General features: G+C 38.0%; 1 protein-coding gene across 3 annotated transcripts; it reads left to right on the forward strand.

Annotated features, from left to right (window-relative positions):
* Positions 1–1,365: 1,365 nt before the first annotated feature.
* Positions 1,366–19,360, forward strand: LOC128219731 (uncharacterized). Of its 3 annotated transcripts, none has more exons than XM_052927683.1 (14): positions 1,366–1,389; positions 4,875–5,132; positions 5,367–6,004; positions 9,051–9,142; positions 12,250–12,342; positions 13,136–13,275; positions 13,632–13,767; positions 14,077–14,241; positions 14,566–14,681; positions 15,005–15,124; positions 16,285–16,486; positions 16,723–16,823; positions 17,096–17,240; positions 17,935–19,360. In XM_052927683.1, exons 2-14 carry the CDS (start codon positions 4,891–4,893, stop codon positions 18,769–18,771), a joined length of 3,027 nt encoding a protein of 1,008 aa, XP_052783643.1. In that variant the 5' UTR covers positions 1,366–1,389; positions 4,875–4,890; the 3' UTR covers positions 18,772–19,360. The 3 variants fall into 3 exon arrangements, with proteins under 3 accessions (XP_052783643.1, XP_052783641.1, XP_052783642.1); XM_052927681.1 differs by having other exon boundaries at positions 16,693–16,823; positions 17,935–19,359; XM_052927682.1 differs by lacking the exon at positions 1,366–1,389 and adding an exon at positions 1,464–1,489 and having other exon boundaries at positions 16,693–16,823.
* Positions 19,361–19,925: the final 565 nt, after the last annotated feature.

Raw genomic sequence — 19,925 nt, forward strand, 5'->3', positions numbered from 1 at the left:
CTGGGTTGACAGTCAAGTGAACTACGGCCTTTGGTGTACAATTATGGCCCCTGGGTTGACATTCAAGTGAACTACTGCCCCTTGTTGTACAACTGCGGCCCCAGAGTTGATATTCAAGTGAACTACGACCCCTGGGTTGACATTTAATTGAACTACGACCACTGCGGTAACAGTCACGTGAACTACAAACCCTGGGTTGACAGTCAAATAAACTACGAACTCTGGGTTGACAGTCAAGTGAACAAAACCTCTTCCAGTCTCGTGTATATGGAAATGATAGATAGGCCAGTTTGTAAGAAATCCTGCCGAACCAGACAATCGCAATGACAAAAAACGTTCCAAACATGTGTTCTAAAAGGGAAAAGTATAGAACAATATTTTTAACAAAAAGAAATTCACTTAGAAAATAAATAATTATTTGCATTTACGAGAGACTGTAGAAACATTAAGTTATAAATACAGGAGCAATAAATCATATATCGTCAACATTTAAGTAGACACTATTTCCATTAAAGTCTAAACCGTGTCTCGGGTTACTCTATAACTTCCATAATACAATGACAGTTCTTCTTTAAGCAGAGAGTTATCAGATGCTGATCTAAACCACCCTATAGTATACATACATGGATTAGAAAAACAATCGACTCCCTTTGATCGTTATTTGAGTATGCCATTTATCAGATATAGGATGAACATGTGTTCTAAAAATGTACAGAATTAACCAGTAAGCATTTTCTTAAATATGCCAATAAAGCCCCAAAATTGGTATTACCACCCGTTTTAGAAGCATACAAAAGCATGATCAGATGTTAGAGTAACTTTGGTTTCAGATCGTAATCCTCAGATTTAACCATTGCATAAACTTACATAAAACTTCATTTTCAGTCATTCACAACATTAATATGTTTACCATCATTGGTCCGATTTCCGTCGGCACTAGCCCTCAGCTTTTACAGAATAACATAGATCTACTTTTAGTTTGTATTGTACTTACTGCTAAATCCCAAGTATTACAATATAATTGTTTGAAGACCCCCAAACAGCCAACAACATATTAAAAGCCTATATTGTTCGGTATCAGGGGTGAGGGGGCACATTCAGTAATGCTGCTTAACCTCATCATCATCATTAGCAGCAGCAGCAGCAGCAGCAGCAATATAATCATTACAGTCAAAACTCGCCGTGTCGAACTGTGTTATCTCGATGTTTCGGTTATGTTAAACTGTTTTTAGTATTACGTTAACTTCTTTCATTCATGCTAAAAACAACAACATTTGCAGAAGCTGATCCTTTAGTTTGCAAGTCAAGTCGAATGATGGTTTAAATTTAGTTGTGTTTAACCATACTCTTACTTTCGGTTTGAAATCGAAACTTGCATTTGCCAATTTGGTAAGTATTTGCACTTTGTCATATTGGTTTTGTGAATCATTATGTATGTGCATGATATAATAGTTCATAAGCACATCAGAGCAATTTCAATCGTATAAATGTATGTAAATATTATAGATTACTGAACAAGTATCTAAAACCACTGACTTTAGTTTAAGGAACGTTACAAGTGTTATTGTGACTGACATGTATTTAATTAAGCCCGTTCGCCCATCTGATATGTATCCCGTCAAACAGTGCACTTAAATAACTTGGTTAAAGGTATTCGTCAATATTAAGTCAAGGTTTTTTGGTGGCCCAAAACTAAAATAGTTCACCGCTAGACAGTAGTGCTTGTAGTAGCGCCGAGCATGTTAAAATGCTAAGCTTATAAAGAATACAACATAATTTATTTCATTTTATATGCAGGTATGGTGCATAAATAGGAATGGTTGCAATTTGATACTCAGACTAAATATGATATTGTTTCGTATATCATTATCAATCAATGAGAGGTTACTGGTTTGGAATAGCGACGGCTTGCGAAAACAATGAGTTACTGAGCTCAAAATAATTCCGTGTTCCTATTTCATGATTGCTTCTGATATTTACTGCTTTTTAAGACAATGAGTATTTACGCTATATAACCAGGATGTAAATGTACCATAGGCGGATCCAGGGGGGGGGGGGCGGACCCGGCGCGCGCCCCCCTCTAAAATTTTCCAAGTATATGTATAAATTATTAATATCGTTCCATCATTGTAGATAGCTTTTAAGGTTATGATTTGCTCCACACAAAAAAATAGATCTCGATTTACCGTGGTTGTATCGAACATCTATTTGGCCACATTGGACTCTTACGAAACATAATCGGTCCGAGACGTTGTGTAACGCTCTTATCGATTAAATTATCTATTATGACGTATTCAGTATAATGTGTTAGCGTTTGGCTATCCTCCGTTTTTACGGCTATACGCAGGAAGTAAAACGCCGTTCAATCGGGCACATGCGTAGTTTTGTAGTGAATATCGGACGGCTGAAATACATGCGGGGAATATCGGACACAACAGTTATTTTAATAAAATATGTTCTGGTTTTATTCGACATTTTGTTGAATGTATTAACCCTGAGAAGTCAGTGAAACAGACGTTTGCTCGTCTGTTTCACTTTTCGGATCGTTCGTCATAATGACTAAATACAATGTACAGAATAGCACCCAGCAGACTACGTTCTGTGCAAACAATTTTTTTTTATTTGTCTTCACATTTCTTTGACTTTGGAAGTATTTTAAAGTTTATTTCTATAAGCGACTGTCTTATGCTAAACAAATCTGTTCGAAAGATTGATATGGCGGGAGTGTCAAACAGCTTTGAATCATATCAGACGCCGAGTAGCTTGTCATCTTATATGGATCCAAGCTGTTTCCATATTAATTATATCATCAGCCGGAAAGGAGTTAATATTTCACCTTCTCTGAATATATTCGCAGAAGTCAGTATAAAGCGACTTAAAACAATAAACTAGAAATGAATGGCAGTAAATTTAGAATAAGATCAGACGCTGCTTTGGATGTACGGCATATGATCTGACTCTGCACTGTTAACAACTCAAAATAACCACATGCCGTCTACATTGATAAGTTTAGACCCTGCTCAGATCAGACGACACGTAATGCAGAATACTTAATCGGACAAAAACATTGTCCTACTGTAGAACAATGCTAACATCATCATACTCATCCTCATTAATCGCCAAGTAAGATATGAAGTGAATGGGTAATTTCGATAAAGTTTTGTTTGTAACCCTAAGCATGCCGATAGCGACTGTAGTGATGTCGTCAACCAGATTGGATCCGGATCAGACGCCGAGTAACTCGGCGTCTAAACCGTTTAGCAATCCAGTAACATTTTCACCAAATCCGATAATATGAAACAAGATTAACTTAATAGATCAAATACACGAGAATTCAGCGGACTACTTGCTTAAAGCAGACACTTTCACTCGGTGTCACTGAACAAACATTAAAGTTTGCCCAATAACTGTATGAATTACTTTTTCAATTTTACCAAGGTCTTTCAATTTATGCGGGGAAAAAACTTGATCTATAGGGAGGTGACGATCAGCTTAACGGCTTTACTACGTTACAAAGTGTCTCTCGCAGTTCAAGCTTTGTAAAAACAGTGTAAACTATGGAACGCCGGGGCGCAATGCTTCTTGCGAAATGCGGAATACTTCATGCTTTTTGCATAATGCTTAATGTTTTTTGCAAAACGCTTAATGCTTTATGCGAAATGCTTTTTGCGAATTGCTTAATGCTAAATTCTTTTTGCGAAATGCGAAAAGCTTCGATTCAATATTTTTTACCGTTGTTAGCATAAATTGAGCAGAATCATTGTGTATGAAATGAAAAAAGGAACACATTAATTTGAAAAATACTTTTATCTGCATGTAATAGAGGTGAAAAATAATACGTTTGTTGTGTCTATTCATTAGAATAACATATATAAACACACCAATACAATATAATATTCAGAAACGGTAAAGTAAAGAGGTGTCCTAGAGAAAATATGCCAGAAAGTCAGTTAGATTGCGAATAGCAAGATGTGCAACTCTGTATATTGCTGTAAACGCGTTAGGTTAGAAAGAGTATCGTTTCTTCCACCGTATAATAATATTTCTGTAGCAGTATCAGTAGCCTATGTCTTACATCCCCTTCACTGCCGGGAGCAGTTCGGAACGTGCACAATATTTTGTTCGATTCAATTTGATTGTGTTATGCCATATGCGAAATGCTTTTTGGGAAATGATTTTTGTGCAAAATGCGAGATGCTAAATGCTTTTAAAATGCTTCATGCGAGATGCAAAGGAAATCCGTTATTCAGGAGGTGTTACTATATTTAGATTTCACATAGCACGAGCTTCCGTAATTCCGTACCCGGCCATTCGATTGGTCGAAAATGAAACTATTGTTCTATATATAGCAATTTTATAGCGCATTTCGCAAGAAGCATTGAGCTCCGGCGTTCCATAGTAAACACATGCAATAGTTTAAGAGCTTGAGGCCGTCGCGAAGGCCTCCGACCCCCTGAATTACCATGAAAACACATGGGGGCCTTAGCGGCCAACAGAAGTCAATTTCAGCAGTTACGCCCCCCTAACTGAGAAACCTGGATCCGCCACTGTGTACTATTGTATCTTTCTTTAAACTTATCTCATCTAAAGTCCGCATGAATTTGTCTGAATCTTGACATAAAACATTTTTTCATAAATAAGAAATACTCTTCGCTCTGGCTCAAACCAACTCTGGACAAAAATGCGACAAAACTGTCTTTAGTAAAACTCAACTCCCTAGCACATTAAACTGTTACGTAAAACGTATACAAATTGACGTTACCCGTAAAACATGAAGGTAAGTAAGTTTTTTGGAATATGAATTATTTGATACTCTCGCCACAGTTTCATTTATATCGTTGAATAGCCTCAATAGTTATCAATGTTAATTGTAGACCGCAAACTACCAATATGTCTGAAGCCTGGCAACACGAGGAACCGTTCGCCGTCACGAACGTGCATATGCTTGATGCTGACGTACTATGTGATGTCACTATCTTGGCGGGAAAAGAAAAACAGGAAGTGAGGTGTCACCGATTCATGCTGGCAAGCCGCTCACCGGTGTTCTATACGATGTTTTGTGGCTCACTTCCGGAAGCCAGCGTTGTGGAAATACCTGATGTGGAAGCAGACGTCTTCAGAACGATCGTCAGGTGCGGTTAATTACCCAATAATTTCATTAAACATATTTAAGATTCCTCGAACGGATTTGGTGTGAGTGTGTGCGTGCGTTCGCGCGTGCGTGTGCGCGCGCGCGTGTGTGTGTGTGCGTGTGTGTGTGTGTGTGTGTGTGTGTGTGTGTGTGATAAAAATGACTTGAACAACTTTGTTTGTTTCTGCCTATACAAAACATCGTATTGTTTACTGATATTTCGTTCTTTTTCCAGGTTTATGTATACGGGAGAAATACAGCTAATGCCTGATTCCGTCATGGCCACGATGTACGCGGCCAAAAAATACGATATCCAACCCTTAACAAACCGCTGCAAGACATTTCTTGAAAAGGAAATTGCAGTCGAGAATGTCTGTATCATCCTCGACCAAGCTTCGAAGTTCGAGGAAAAAGAATTAATTCAACAATGTCTGTCCTTTGTATCCGAAAACCCTGATCTAGTATTTGAAAGTGATGGATTTTTGAGCATTTCCTCAGAAACCATGCGGTATGTACTTGAGCAAGAAAAAACAACACCAAAACTACCACCAGAAGAGGTTTACGCTTCTTGTAAGAAATGGGCGAAACAATCTTGCTCTACGACCGGGCTTGAAGTGACGGACCAGACTCTGAGACAAAAACTTGGGGAACTAATACTGCTGGTTGATATTGCTGGAATGTCGTTTGAATCATTTACCTACAATGTCGTACAAGAAAACATTTTATCTGACAGTGAGAAGGTCACCTTTTTAAAAGAACTAGGCGAACGAAAGAAGAACGTTAACTCATTCCGCGTTGAAAGATTTTCTAATGGTATAGACGGATGGGGATACCAGGGAAAACAAGATGGAATAAGCTTCAGCACGTCAAAAGGTGTGGTTCTTCATAGTGTAGCCCTCTATCTGCCTTGTCAACCTGGTAGTTTGACTGGCTCGTTGGAAATCCTTGAGGACCAGATAGTCGTGTTGACACAGAATGTAAATCTTTACTACCAAAATGACACGAGGTACGAATACATACATTTAGACAAGAAAATTGATGTTCGCCAAGGAGTGATTTATTCCGTGCGACAACGACTTAGAGGGGAAAACTCGTATTACGGTGAAAAATATAATGGTAAACAAAGCGTTAATGATGTAGAAATAGAATTCATGAACTTAATTGCAGGTAAATCCGATAATGGCACATCTTTATCACACGGTCAAATATATGGTCTAACGTTTAAATGTTCAAAAGTATAGCAATGGGTACTGTCAAAATGTCTGGCCAAGAGTTAACACAGAGGAAACCTATATATGCACCGATTTTATATACGTATCTTCCATATATGCAATTTAATTTGTTGCATCTTTTGAAGAGGTTCAGTAAAGAAATGATAGTTTATTTGCTTACAATACGATTTAAGTAAGATCAGGTAACAGGTATATATCTTAACGTTTGTATGTGCATTGTGTTTCATTTAAGGAATGAATTGCGGGGTTCATGTTATTATTGGGGTATGAACGCAATCCGGCTGGTCAAAGTGTGTAGAGTACGAATTGCGTTCATATCCCCGATAATGACATCAAATATAAGTGATAGTTTTAAATTGGATGGGATATAGTTGGTGTGAAAACTTTTACCTGAATCAGAATAATTTCGCTTTTTAAAGTTTTATACATGGTTGCAAAATAATTATATATTAAATATAACTTTTTATTTTGAGAAAAATAACTTTCTGTCTGTATTGTTATTAATTTATGCTGAAAATTCACAAAGTTGTCAATGTATAAGTCATTCACAAGAGTATATTTAAAGATTTAGTAATTTTCATAAGGTTCCTTATAGTTTTTTTTTTATTGTGAAGCTTGCACCCCTGTATGACGTTACGGATATTTGTTAACATAGATATTAGATTATAAAACAATTGTTGTAGCTATCGTGAAACTATATATCCGAAGAATAGATTAATATTTTGATTTATTTTTATAAACGTATGTTCAATATGTTTTTTACCCGTTTTACCAAGTTTATGTATAACGGTGAAAAACAGTTAATGCTTCAGGTTGCGAAAAGTGTGAGATTCCGACTCATGAGGGTGGAGACTTGAGTAAGGTTGTAACAAATGTGAGGTTGAAACAAGGGTGGGGTTGATAAAAGTGTGAGGTTGAGACAAGTGTGAGGTTAGGATAAGTGTGAGCTATGAATTTGAACAAGTAAGATATTAGACAAATTTGAGGTTAAGACAAAAGTGAAAAATGAGACGATTCGGAAGTCGAGACAAATGTAATGTTCAAAAGGGTCTAGAAACCAGATGGTCTTACAAACGGCAAGTAAGTATTTCCTCAAAACAAGCCCAGAATAGTTAATGCGAGCTAGAAGTGGGCCGATTATACATCACTTTACATGGTTAAAATAATAAACGCAACAATGTACCGACGCTATTTTTAAACCTACTGGAAAAAATTGTAGACAACTCCAGTAAATTTCGAATTGCGCAAAAACATTGAAAAATGCTTGAGTCGTAAGCGATGTGACTCATCAGTAAGATTTAATGCGTTGTACACAATGAGGTCAATTTTTATGTAAGTTTTTGACAACAATTTTTCTTCTTTCTTGCAATTGTATCATCTGGTGTCTAGCCCCTTTAAGAGAAGTGTGAGGTTTAGACAAGTGTGAGGTTTTGACACGCGTCATGTTGAGACAATTATCAGATTGTAAGTGTGTAGTAGTTACATGTACGAGAATGTTCAACAGTACCAGTTGACTTGTTTTAAACTCGTATGTGTTTTATCGGTATAAGTTTCGAGACAGGACACGGGTATCGTGCAAATCAATGATACAGCGTCCTTGTTTGAGAACTCATTCGTATGCTTTACCTTTGTTGTGACCATTATCATTATCGAATGATAAACACATGTTGAAACACATGTTGCATATGTTCTTTAAAAATCATGTTTTAAATATCTGTGCAATTGCACAATAAAGTTTTCAGTTTAAGCGTATATATTGTCTCAAATATTAAAGACCATTATGAGGCCGCACTAGTGGTAGATTCCGTCTAACGTCACGCTGGTGTATGATCCATAGAGCATCAAAACCACCTTTGACAGCTTACAAAAAAAGAAGATAATAGTATGTAAATTATTTATATAGCTTTCTGTGGCCTTCAAACTCATGTGTACATGCTTAGAATCGTATTTGCTAGAAAAATACGACAGGATTGAAAAATTTAAATTAAATACAAGAGTGCATTTTGCTTTAGCCGACAGTAGAACGCTTAGTTACAATTCAGATCATATTTCCGATTAAAAGTAAAAACAACTTATTTAAATGTTTAGTCGATGACGTATTATTGAAACCTAAATATTTGTAATTAGACCAATTTAATTTTCATATAAACATTGACATACACGATAACTGAAAGACTATAAAATTGAAATGCCTGGTTAAACTCAAATAGTTTTTAAACAATAAAGTGTAATTTGATCCGGCTCTCTAAAGTTTCTATTATCTTTGTATATTTTAAAGTTTAAGTAAAAATCGAGTGGTAATGGTGGATATATTTCTGATAAATTAATTTTAACGTTAAATTTAAGTTTTCATTCCATACATCTGTTTTATTCATTCAGTGTATCAATATCATTATTTGAAAGGATAATTCTACTTTTTCGATGGACTAATAATGCATTACTTAGTACAAATAAAAGACACGATGGATTCGTTCAACACCTTAACTCATCAATTAACACAGCCTAAAAGATCTCGGATTAGTTTACACATGAATTGATACTGGACGATCGCATCATCGCTCCTTGAGTGGGCCTTCGTAACTTACTGAACCGTCAAATGGGATGCGTAAGTTCCGACCTAAACCAGCCGCCCCCTGCCGGGCGACCTCGGCCAAGGGCGAAACACTCCAACCAGCTTTTGTTGACAGAGTTGTCGGACCTGGAGGACGAATACACACTCCCTACACCACAGCTACCGCAGTATAAGGGCCGCGAGACGAAGGCCAATAGATTGATCAAGGTGTGCGGTCACATTTATTTATTTGGTTAGATGTAAACTAACAAAAAAGCGGTTACTTCTTTGTTTGTTTTTTTGTTATGTATATATATCATTCTGTTATTGCTTTATAAATGCATTTATATGTCAAGATCTTAAAATATTAAATTCTCTTTCTAAGCATCAATAAAGTTGTCTTTTTAAAGTATGCTAACTAGGCTGGTGTTCGTTGGACCATTTCTTTAAGAGAGCGCTTCGTTTTCAAATATATTATTACAATTTCTTTTAAATAGAAAATTTACTGATGTTATAAAGCTGGTCATTGTGCAGGGCTTGTTGTTAATGTATCATAAGATGGGCTCTGTATGTATATATGGGGATACACAAACAAAGGCCACTGATGTTAAAAAGCTGGTCATAGTACAGGGCTTGTTGTTAATGTATGACAAGATGGGCTCTGTATGTATATATGGGGATACACGAGCAAAGGCCACTGATGTTATAACGCTGGTCATTGTGCAGGGCTTGTTGTTAATGTATGGTAAGATGGGCTCTATTTGTGTATATGTGGATACACAAACAAGGCCACTGATGTTAAAAAGCTGGTCATTGTGCAGGGCTTGTAGTTAATGTATGACAAGATGGGCTCTGTATGTACATATGGGGATACACAAACAAAGGCCACTGATGTTAAAAAGCTGGTCATTGTGCAGGGCTTGTAGTTAATGTATGACAAGATGGGCTCTGTATTTATATATGGGGATACACAAACAAAGGCCACTGATGTTAAAAAGCTGGTCATTGTGCAGGGCTTGTAGTTAATGTATGACAAGATGGGCTCTGTATGTATATATGGGGATACACAAACAAGGCCACTGATGTTAAAAAGCTGGTCATTGTGCAGGGCTTGTTGTTAATGTATAATAAGATGGGCTCTATTTGTGTGTATGGGGATACACAAACAAAGGCCACTGATGTTAAAAAGCTGGTCATTGTGCAGGGCTTGTAGTTAATGTATAATAAGATGGGCTCTATTTGTGTGTATGGGGATACACAAACAAGGCCACTGATGTTAAAAAGCTGGTCATTGTGCAGGGCTTGTTGTTAATGTATAATAAGATGAGCGCTATTTGTGTACATGGGGATACACAAACAAAGGCCACTGATGTTAAAAAGCTGGTCATTGTACAGGGCTTGTAGTTAATGTATAATAAGATGGGCTCTATTTGTGTGTATGGGGATACACAAACAAGGCCACTGATGTTAAAAAGCTGGTCATTGTGCAGGGCTTGTAGTTAATGTATAATAAGATGGGCTCTATTTGTGTGTATGGGGATACACAAACAAAGGCCACTGATGTTAAAAAGCTGGTCATTGTACAGGGCTTGTAGTTAATGTATAATAAGATGGGCTCTATTTGTGTGTATGGGGATACACAAACAAGGCCACTGATGTTAAAAAGCTGGTCATTGTGCAGGGCTTGTAGTTAATGTATAATAAGATGGGCTCTATTTGTGTGTATGGGGATACACAAACAAGGCCACTGATGTTAAAAAGCTGGTCATTGTGCAGGGCTTGTAGTTAATGTATAATAAGATGGGCTCTATTTGTGTGTATGGGGATACACAAACAAAGGCCACTGATGTTATAAAGCTGGTCATTGTGCAGGGCTTGTAGTTAATGTATAATAAGATGGGCTCTATTTGTGTGTATGGGGATACACAAACAAGGCCACTAATGTTAAAAATCTGGTCATTGTGCAGGGCTTGTAGTTAATGCATAATAAGATGGGCTTTATTTGTGTGTATGGGGATACACAAACAAAAGCCATTGATGTTAAAAAGCTGGTCATTGTGCAGGGCTTGTAGTTAATGTATAATACAATGGGATCATTTGTATGTATGGGGAACACAAACTAAGGTCACTGATGTTAAAAAAGCTAGTCATTGTGCAGGGCTTGTAGTTAATGTATGACAAGATGGGCTCTATTTGTGTGTATGGGGATACACAAACAAAGGCCACTGATGTTATAAAGCTGGTTATTGTACAGTGCTTGTAGTTAATGTATGACAAGATGGGCTCTATTTGTGTATATGAGGGTACACAAACAAAGGCCACTGATGTTATAAAGCTGGTTATTGTACAGTGCTCGTAGTTAATGTATAATAAGATGGGCTTTATTTGTGTATATGGGGATACACAAACAAAGGCCACTGATGTTATAAAGCTGGCCATTGTAAATGGCTTGTAGTTAATGTAGGACAAGATGGGCTCTATTTGTGTATATGGGGATACGTAGACAAAGGCCACTGATGTTATAAAGCTGGTCATGGTGCATGGCGTGTAGTTAATGTGTAATAAGATGGGCTCTATTTGTGTATATGGGGATACGTAGACAAAGGCCACTGATGTTATAAAGCTGGCCATTGTAAAGGGCTTGTAGTTAATGTGGGATAAGATGGGCTCTATTTGTGTATATGGGGTACACAAACAAAAGCTCCTGGTGTTATAAAGCTGGCCATTGTAAAGGGCTTGTAGTTAATGTATGACAAGATGGGCTCTGTATGTACATATGGGGATACACAAACAAAGGCGACTGATGTTATAAAGCTGGCCATTGTACAGGGCTTGTAGTTAATGTGGGATAAGATGAGCGCTATTTGTGTATATGGGGGTACACAAACAAAGGCCACTGATGTTATAAAGCTGGCCATTGTAAAGGGCTTGTAGTTAATGTATAATAAGATGGGCTCTATTTGTGTATATGAGGGTACACAAACAAAGGCCACTGATGTTATAAAGCTGGCCATTGTAAAGGGCTTGTAGTTAATGTATAATAAGATGGGCTCTATTTGTGTATATGGGGGTACACAAACAAAGGCCACTGATGTTATAAAGCTGGCCATTGTAAAGGGCTTGTAGTTAATGTGGGATAAGATGAGCTCTATTTGTGTATATGGGGTACACAAACAAAAGTTCCTGGTGTTATAAATGCTGGTCATGGTGCCTGTCTAGTAATTAATGTATGTTGAGATGCGCCCTATATGTGTATATGTGGATACACAGACAAAGGCCACTGATGTTTTAAAGCTGGTTATGGTGCAGGATTTGCAACAAGTCGTTGTTTGCAGGAGAACCGAGAGGCGCAGGCAATCCGAGAAGTGAAAGTCAAGAAGCGGGCAAAAGATCAAGAGGTCAAGAGGATGCAGGAGCAAAAACTGGAGGTATCCGTGGTATACAGAAACTTTATTTAGAAGAAACGATTGGGTTTTTTATGTGGAGGTAACCGTGGGAAAAATTTACTTACTTTAGAAGTAGCCGGTGGTTATTTGATCACAGTGTATGCAACCGTGCTAAACAGGAACTTAATTTAGCTTAATTTAGAAGTAATGGGTGGTTATTTGAACAAAGTGGAAGTAACCGTGGTTTAAAGGAACATAATACAGAAATAACGGTTATTTTTTAGGAAAGTGGAGGTAACTGTGAAATAAGGGAACTGAATATGGAGGTAACGGTTGTTTATACGTGTATTTACAAATTTCGCGTTAACCATTGTAAAGGTAAAAATAGAAACACAAATCGGAGATAAAGGTGGTTAACAGTAACTAAATATGGATGTAACCTCGGTATACACGAACAAAGGCTCGAGATAAACTTGTTTATATACATGAACAAACGCTCGAGATAACCTCAGTACATCTGCATATAGAAACACAAATCGTAGGTAATGGTGGTAGGTAACCTCAGTATACTCATGAACAAAGGCTCTAGATAACTTTGGTATATCTACATATAGAAACACAAATTGGAGATAATGGTGATAAAAGTGCCTAAATAAGTATAGAGGTAATTGTGGTATATGTGAACAATAACTGGAGGTAACACCATTATACAGGTAAATACCATACCATAACATTTACCAGTGATGAAAAATTATATAACTAGTATTTGCACTAGGTTCAGATCTCTTTTGACTTGTTTTTAATGAATACTTTTCTATACTTCCATCCAACACAGGTGAGGCGTCGTCAGGAAAAGCACAACTTTCAGTTGGTGAAGGAGGATGAGGCGCTCTTCCGGCGGAAACAGGCCGAGGTGCAGGAAGAAATTGCCCGCAAACACGAACAACTCGTCAAACTCGAGGAACAGGCTAATAGGTTACAATACACTGATTAGTCATGTTCAGTAAATATTTATATTTACACACGTCACAATCATTTTCATCTTTGATATTTAAGACTCATGCCTGGAAAAATAACACAGTTAAGGGTTATAATTGTTAGGTTCTCGTCGATAATTCAACTCACTCGATCAACTCATTGAATATATTTATAATTACACGCAGTTTATAAAAGTACTATTCAACAGCATTCGTTGTACACAACATCAAATATATGTATGTGCATCTTCTGGCAATTTCTATATCAACATATCTAAAGAAGACTGAATAAATAGATAAAATGAGAAAAGTAAAATTGAATCTCTTGTTATCGCACCCGTATTACCCTTTCAGAGGTTTACGGGAACAAGAAATTAAACAGAAGTTCATGGAAGGTCAGAATGTAGACGCTAATGGTAACTTTGTCTTTGAACCGGAAACGACGACCCGAAAAAATGTCGCCCACGAACCCACCGTACAAAATCCCGCAGTACGGTTTGATTGATTTTTAATTGATTTATCGCGTTGGTTTTTTGATAATACTGCATCTGTTAGATTAAATAAGATTTGGAAGTGCATTCGACTTCTGTATTTTGCGTTGTTTTTCTCGGATAATCTTAGTTCAATCAATATCATCTCATTTGTTTTCGTTTGTAATCGCGTTCCATGGTTTCCGAGATGTCGTAATCAGTGTAATGTTTTCATATTGTATTTCAGAATTGGTTTCATTGTACATGTATCACAACTGCAATATAGATAAATGTCGTCCATTCACATACCTTTCATAACCCTTTAACAGAAGTTTAACCTGACGGGAATTACGCGGTCAGGCTGGGGATTTGAGGACCTCGCCGTACAGGAGGTGGACCAAAGGGACCCGGAGCCGCGCCCGCCAACCTACCGGAAACGCGACATCGTCCACAACACACATCAATTCAACATGTTTGACAAACACGCAGTCAAGGTTTGTTGATCATCTTTGTTAAGGTCGTCTGTAGCTGGGTTGCTTAAAAAGTAAAGGAACAGTTTTGCCTATTTGAGTCGTCGTCGTCGATGAGATTTGTTGGCGCTAGACGAATACTATACAAATATTCGGACATTCAGCTGTTATAGTGATCGATTTGAGGCCTTTAACGGGTGTTTATAATTGTAATATATACAGTATGTATGTATTCCTTCACTATGGAAACCACATTATACACGGTCTGGACCCTAATTAAATGACGGTTTATATACCGTTCAGTTTACAAAGTACGTTTAAATAAAAGTAATCCTTTGTTTCCCGTAGGCGCCGTTCAGTGCACGTGAGTCGGTGGCGGCGTTGGTGACTTACTTCCGGGAAGGTGCGGAGAACCACCTGCAGCTCGTGCGCATGTTTTACCGCTGGATCACGTTTAACGTCGCGTACGTCATTTTACGAAATAAGCTGTAGCTTTCTTCAATATTCAGCTAATATATTAGTTGATACATGTATACTGGTCATTGTGTGATATCTGGACACTATCCGAAATAAATACGATAGTATTTACCAAGTTTGAGATAATTCTAGCGGAAATTTGGATCTTACTTTGAAAACATTTTGGTTATACTTTTTGCTTTTCGCTGTCAATGATTTTAATGATATAGCCATGTTTACAATGTGTAGATTTGATAAATTTTATTAAAAAGACTACTTGTATTGTATGTCATTTCTTATGAGTCTTTACCAAATACCTTAACGTGTGTAGGTTTGACGTTGACGGATATTACGGGGAGTCTCAGTTGCAGTCCGTGGAGGCGGAGGACGTTCTCGGCACTGGTGTCACTATATCAGAAGGGTACGCAAACCTCCTCGCCGCCATGTGCAGGTAAATAGTGCAAATAGTACTACAATGTAATAGGCCTCACGATCTGGTAAATGTATATTGGCCCATTGACGGGCCCTACCAAGCCCGAGGATTACGCCAACCTCCTAACCCTCTAGTGCAGGTTATGTCAAGTGTCACATGACGGGCCCTACTGTCTGGTTAATAATGTGTGGCATAAGAATGAGGCTCGCCTCTAAGATTTAGCCAACGTAGTCGCCGCTGTCTGATTGGCTTCTCTTATTATGAAAAATACGTCAATGTCCTTTCCGTTCGATGTAGATAAATTTAGTTTGGCCTAAATCCGGGCCATTTGAAGTGACATAATAACGGACATCTACACAAACCTCCTTGTCGCAAATTCAGGTAAATTTTTGAGTGGTCCTTGGACTGGCCTGGCCAACTCCGGTGAGTACACCAACATCATAATCGCTATATAAGTGTAGCAATCGCTTGAAAACTAAACTGGGCGTATGTAATTGTTCTTTGTTCTAGTACGTTCGTGACTAAGACGCACCCGCTATCTACAAAGTATATGTCTCATCACGGTTCAAGTAAATCCCTATGAACGTCATCGAGGGTATTGTAAAGGGTTTCGAATATCAGACAGGCGACACCATCAACTTCATGTACTATCAATATCTCATCCAGGTTCGAAGGTATCACTGTGCACGTCATCCACGGTATAGTCAAGTGGTAACAACTACCAGATAGGGGACGTGATCAACTTCATAAAATGTCATTATATAATCCACGTTCAAGGGAGTCCATATGAAAGCCAACCAGGATATTGCCAAGGGTTAAAATACCAAATAGTGGTCAAAGTCAAATGAATGTATATACTCTATCAATTTTACAACCAGGTCCGAGGGTCATCAATGACATTGCAAAGGGTTACGAATACCGGATCGTAAACTTCTTCAACCTCATGTAAACTTAATATTTGTCTCAGATTAAAGAGTGTCACTGTGAAGGTCGCCCAGGGTATTGTCAAGGGTAAAAAATACCAGATAGGGGACATCATCAAATTTATGTACATGTTCTACCAATTTCACAACCAGGTCTGATGGCGTCCCTATGAAGGTCATCAATGGTATTGCCAAGGTTACGAGTACCGGATTGTTGACATCATCATCTGCATGTACTTTCAATACCTTTCTCAGGTTCGAGGGTATCCCCGTGAAGGTCATCCAGGGTATTGTCAAGGGTAAGGAGTACCAGATAGGCGACATCATTAACTTTACGGAGAGCCACCTATGTCACTTCTGGAACGCCGTCTACATCAACCGGAACTGGTTCTTTATTGACTGCTCGTGGGGCGCCGGGCTCGTGGACCGGAAAAGGAAGTGGAACAGACACTTTCAGGTACGAGAATGGGATTTTAACAGGGGCGACTTCCTTAATGTTATTTATATTGTTTGTGTTACAAAATCATACCGTGTTACTTGTTTTCTTTGTTGTGTTACGGATTTATTTTGCAATAAAAGCGCAGTTGAAAGTTACAATTCAATGGTAATTAAAAACGTTGCATGTTTACACAATTATTACAGTATACATTAACTGTAATCTAGGAGTTTTATTTCATCGTGGACCCGGACAAGATGATAGTAGACCACTTCCCTTTCATGGACGGTGACCTGCGGGCCAGCTCCCGATGGCAACTTCTTGCGTCCCCAATCAGTGCTAACTCATTCAACCAGAGGTAAGTGTGCTCTTGTATTTTTACAATTACCTTTTCAAACAGACATGATTTGTAGAGTTATCTTACCTCTTGACGTAGGATCACGAGGAACTATAGAGTTGTTGCCCATTCCAACATGTTACTTCATCAGTCCAAGCACATTTTAATAGGTGAAACACTTCTCCATGACATAGCTGCCGTTTGCCCCGCCACATATGGGAGCTTGAAATTGGGGTTGGAGGTGACAGAATTCCTCGGCTTTACTTTAAAATATTTACTAACTGTCCTTGCAGATTGAAGCTGGAGCGCGCCGCATTGGAGTGGGATGTTAAGCCGGTCACCCACACGCAGCATCACATCATCACGGTCAGTCGAGACCTCGAGGTCCGCCTTCAGGAGGTAGCAGATGTGCTTGAGGAATACTCGGTACAATTTCAGGTATGAGGTGGGGAAAGACATGCATGTGGTTGGGCTTGGAAGGTCAGTTGGTAGGGAAAGGAGGCTTGGAAAATAACTCAGATGTTGTTAAATGTTTTTGCCAATGATATTTTTTAATATTATCCTTATCATCATGCGTATCATCAACGCCGTCGTCTTAATAAGAATAATGTTATTTATTGATTTGTCTTCGTTATATATATCTTGCCATTTCTATCATCGTCGAGAATGATAATTAACATATAAAGTTATACTTAGGCACTGTTAAAATTCAGATGCACGATTAATACCTTTGGTCTGTTTTTATATTTAATTTTATTAAATGGTGATATAATGTTGGATTTTAAATTTGTAATGAAGTTGTAAAGTGGCAAAAGAGATTAAGCTTTCACCGAATTTTACATTTAACTAGTATAGGAGTACACGATTCAGTTAAGGAAAGGTTGTGTTGGTGCATTGAGAGTTAGGACTTTGAATGAGGGGTGCAGTTATATAAAATGGCCTGTGTTGTTCAAGACGAGATATATAGTTGCTAAGTAATCATAATTGCTGCCAATGTTGTCTTGGGCTACGATTTTAATGGCACTTCAGACTATGAGATATGATACCATGCCATCACTTTTCCAAAAGCTTGATATCCCGAGCTTACATCACTAGGTGCTTCTCATGGGTAATACATAGATTCCTTTTTCAGCGAAAAGACGGAAGCAGAAATCTAGACCGGTTCTTCTTTGCGTGCAAGCTTGACAATAGAACACTCAAAATCACGGTTCGACCCCCTGAACCAGTCGACTACCTGCTAAACATATACGGACAGAAATCACTGGACGCCGCCGGAAAATCCGAACTATTAGTCACCTATATTCTAAAATGTATCGATGTCCATCAACAACTTAGACAGTTCCCGCCAAATTTTCGAATATTTGGCGCGGTGCCAAGTTATTCAAAGTTTGGGTTCAGTTCTGATATAACAAAGTGTTGTGAGTATACGTGCAATTCAGGCGAAATGATTCTGCCATTAAAGACGAAAAGGAATGTGAAATGTATGGCAAAACTTGAACATATCGACGAAAGGGTCGATTTAACGAACTATTGTCTGATCACAGCAAAAGACCGAGGTATTTCAATAAAAATGCGGTTTCCGTTTGAGGGATATTACAAATTTACCTTGTTTGGAAAGGAAGAAGACGATGGTAACTTCAGACCAGTTGCTACCTTCATGGTTGACTGTAACCAAGCAAGTCACGTGCACTCTGGATTTCCGGTCGCGTTTGAGGCAGCTCTTGAACTAAAATGCACCTTGTATAAGCCACTGTGGAAAGACCTTCCTGCAAATTCGACAATAAACATAGTGATTGGCTGCCCAAATATAGTTAAGGCAAGCGTTATGTACCATGATCTTGAAATGGACGAGAATCACGTGTTCGAAGGAACTGTCACCACGCCCCCTGCCGGACAACCGTTTACCATATATGGGCAAAAAAATGAGAAGAGTCCATTAGTCGGACTATTCCATTTTACTATTTTTTGACATGTGGTAAAAGTCGGACTTTTCCATTTTACTAAAGTCTGACATGTGCCATTATCCCCGAACTTTTCAATTGTATTGTATGTTGATAAATGCCATGAGTCGGTCTATTCCATTTGACTGAATTTCAATTTGTGTCATTAGTCGGACTATTCCATCTTACCTTAGTTTGATGTCTGCCAGTAATATATTTGATTAAGTGCGAGCTTTGTTGAAATCAGGATAAAGCTCCACAAGAGCTATGAAAACAATCGATTGAAGTAGCCAGCGATGTGGATACCGTGGTGTGCAGCTCTGTAGCAGCAGCATCGTCATTATCATGCAACTTAATACTACCAGCTTTGAACTATTACTTCACATGTAATTATTATAATCGACGATGATAAAATTCGTTTCTCTTTCGCATCATTTTTTTTTCCAAATTAAATTTGTAATTATGTACATTCTCTCATGAAATCGAAAAGCCTTTTAGCGAATCATGAATAATTTACAAGCAGATCCGTGTTGAGGCGTGCGTCTTCCTGGAAAATCTCCAGTTCAACATTTATGGTAGAAAAAATATGCATAAAATACACAAAAATGCACCCTTTTAGACTCAATTTTGCCATTCATTTCGTCGGCAGAGGACCCCTACCCGCCTGCCTGTCCAAAAGTGCGCACCTCTAACGTTAATTTCTAGAACCGCAACAGTAAATGACGAAATTGCAGACAAAATGATTTTTTTATTTATTTCAATTGAACGTAATTTTGTTATAAAAGTCACGGTTAAAAGGACCGACAAATAATACAGGTCACAAACAGATTATCATGGCATTGATTATTGTGTTTGTTCCATTAGTCATGTGATGTCCACGCATTGATCAAAAGGTTCAAAATTCAGCATCCAGAACTAGTGCATGTCTTTATATATATATTAAGCTTTTGTCGTTTAATACATAAGTAACGCTTCCGATATCAAAAATGCAATTATTATATATATGTCAACAATAACCTTTCCGTTTTTGTATGCAAGATGTGCGGAGTCCAGCGATTTTAAATGACCATAGAATCGCATGTCGTCTGTTTTTAGAAATTTATAAGCGGATAACAAAACAGTCCAAGAGCACAGAATCGTCTGCCTTTAGACAAACATGCGGTTTACAATACAGTCCAACAGC

The sequence above is a fragment of the Mya arenaria genome, chromosome 15 (genome assembly GCF_026914265.1).
Source record: "Mya arenaria isolate MELC-2E11 chromosome 15, ASM2691426v1".
Taxonomy (NCBI): domain Eukaryota; kingdom Metazoa; phylum Mollusca; class Bivalvia; order Myida; family Myidae; genus Mya; species Mya arenaria.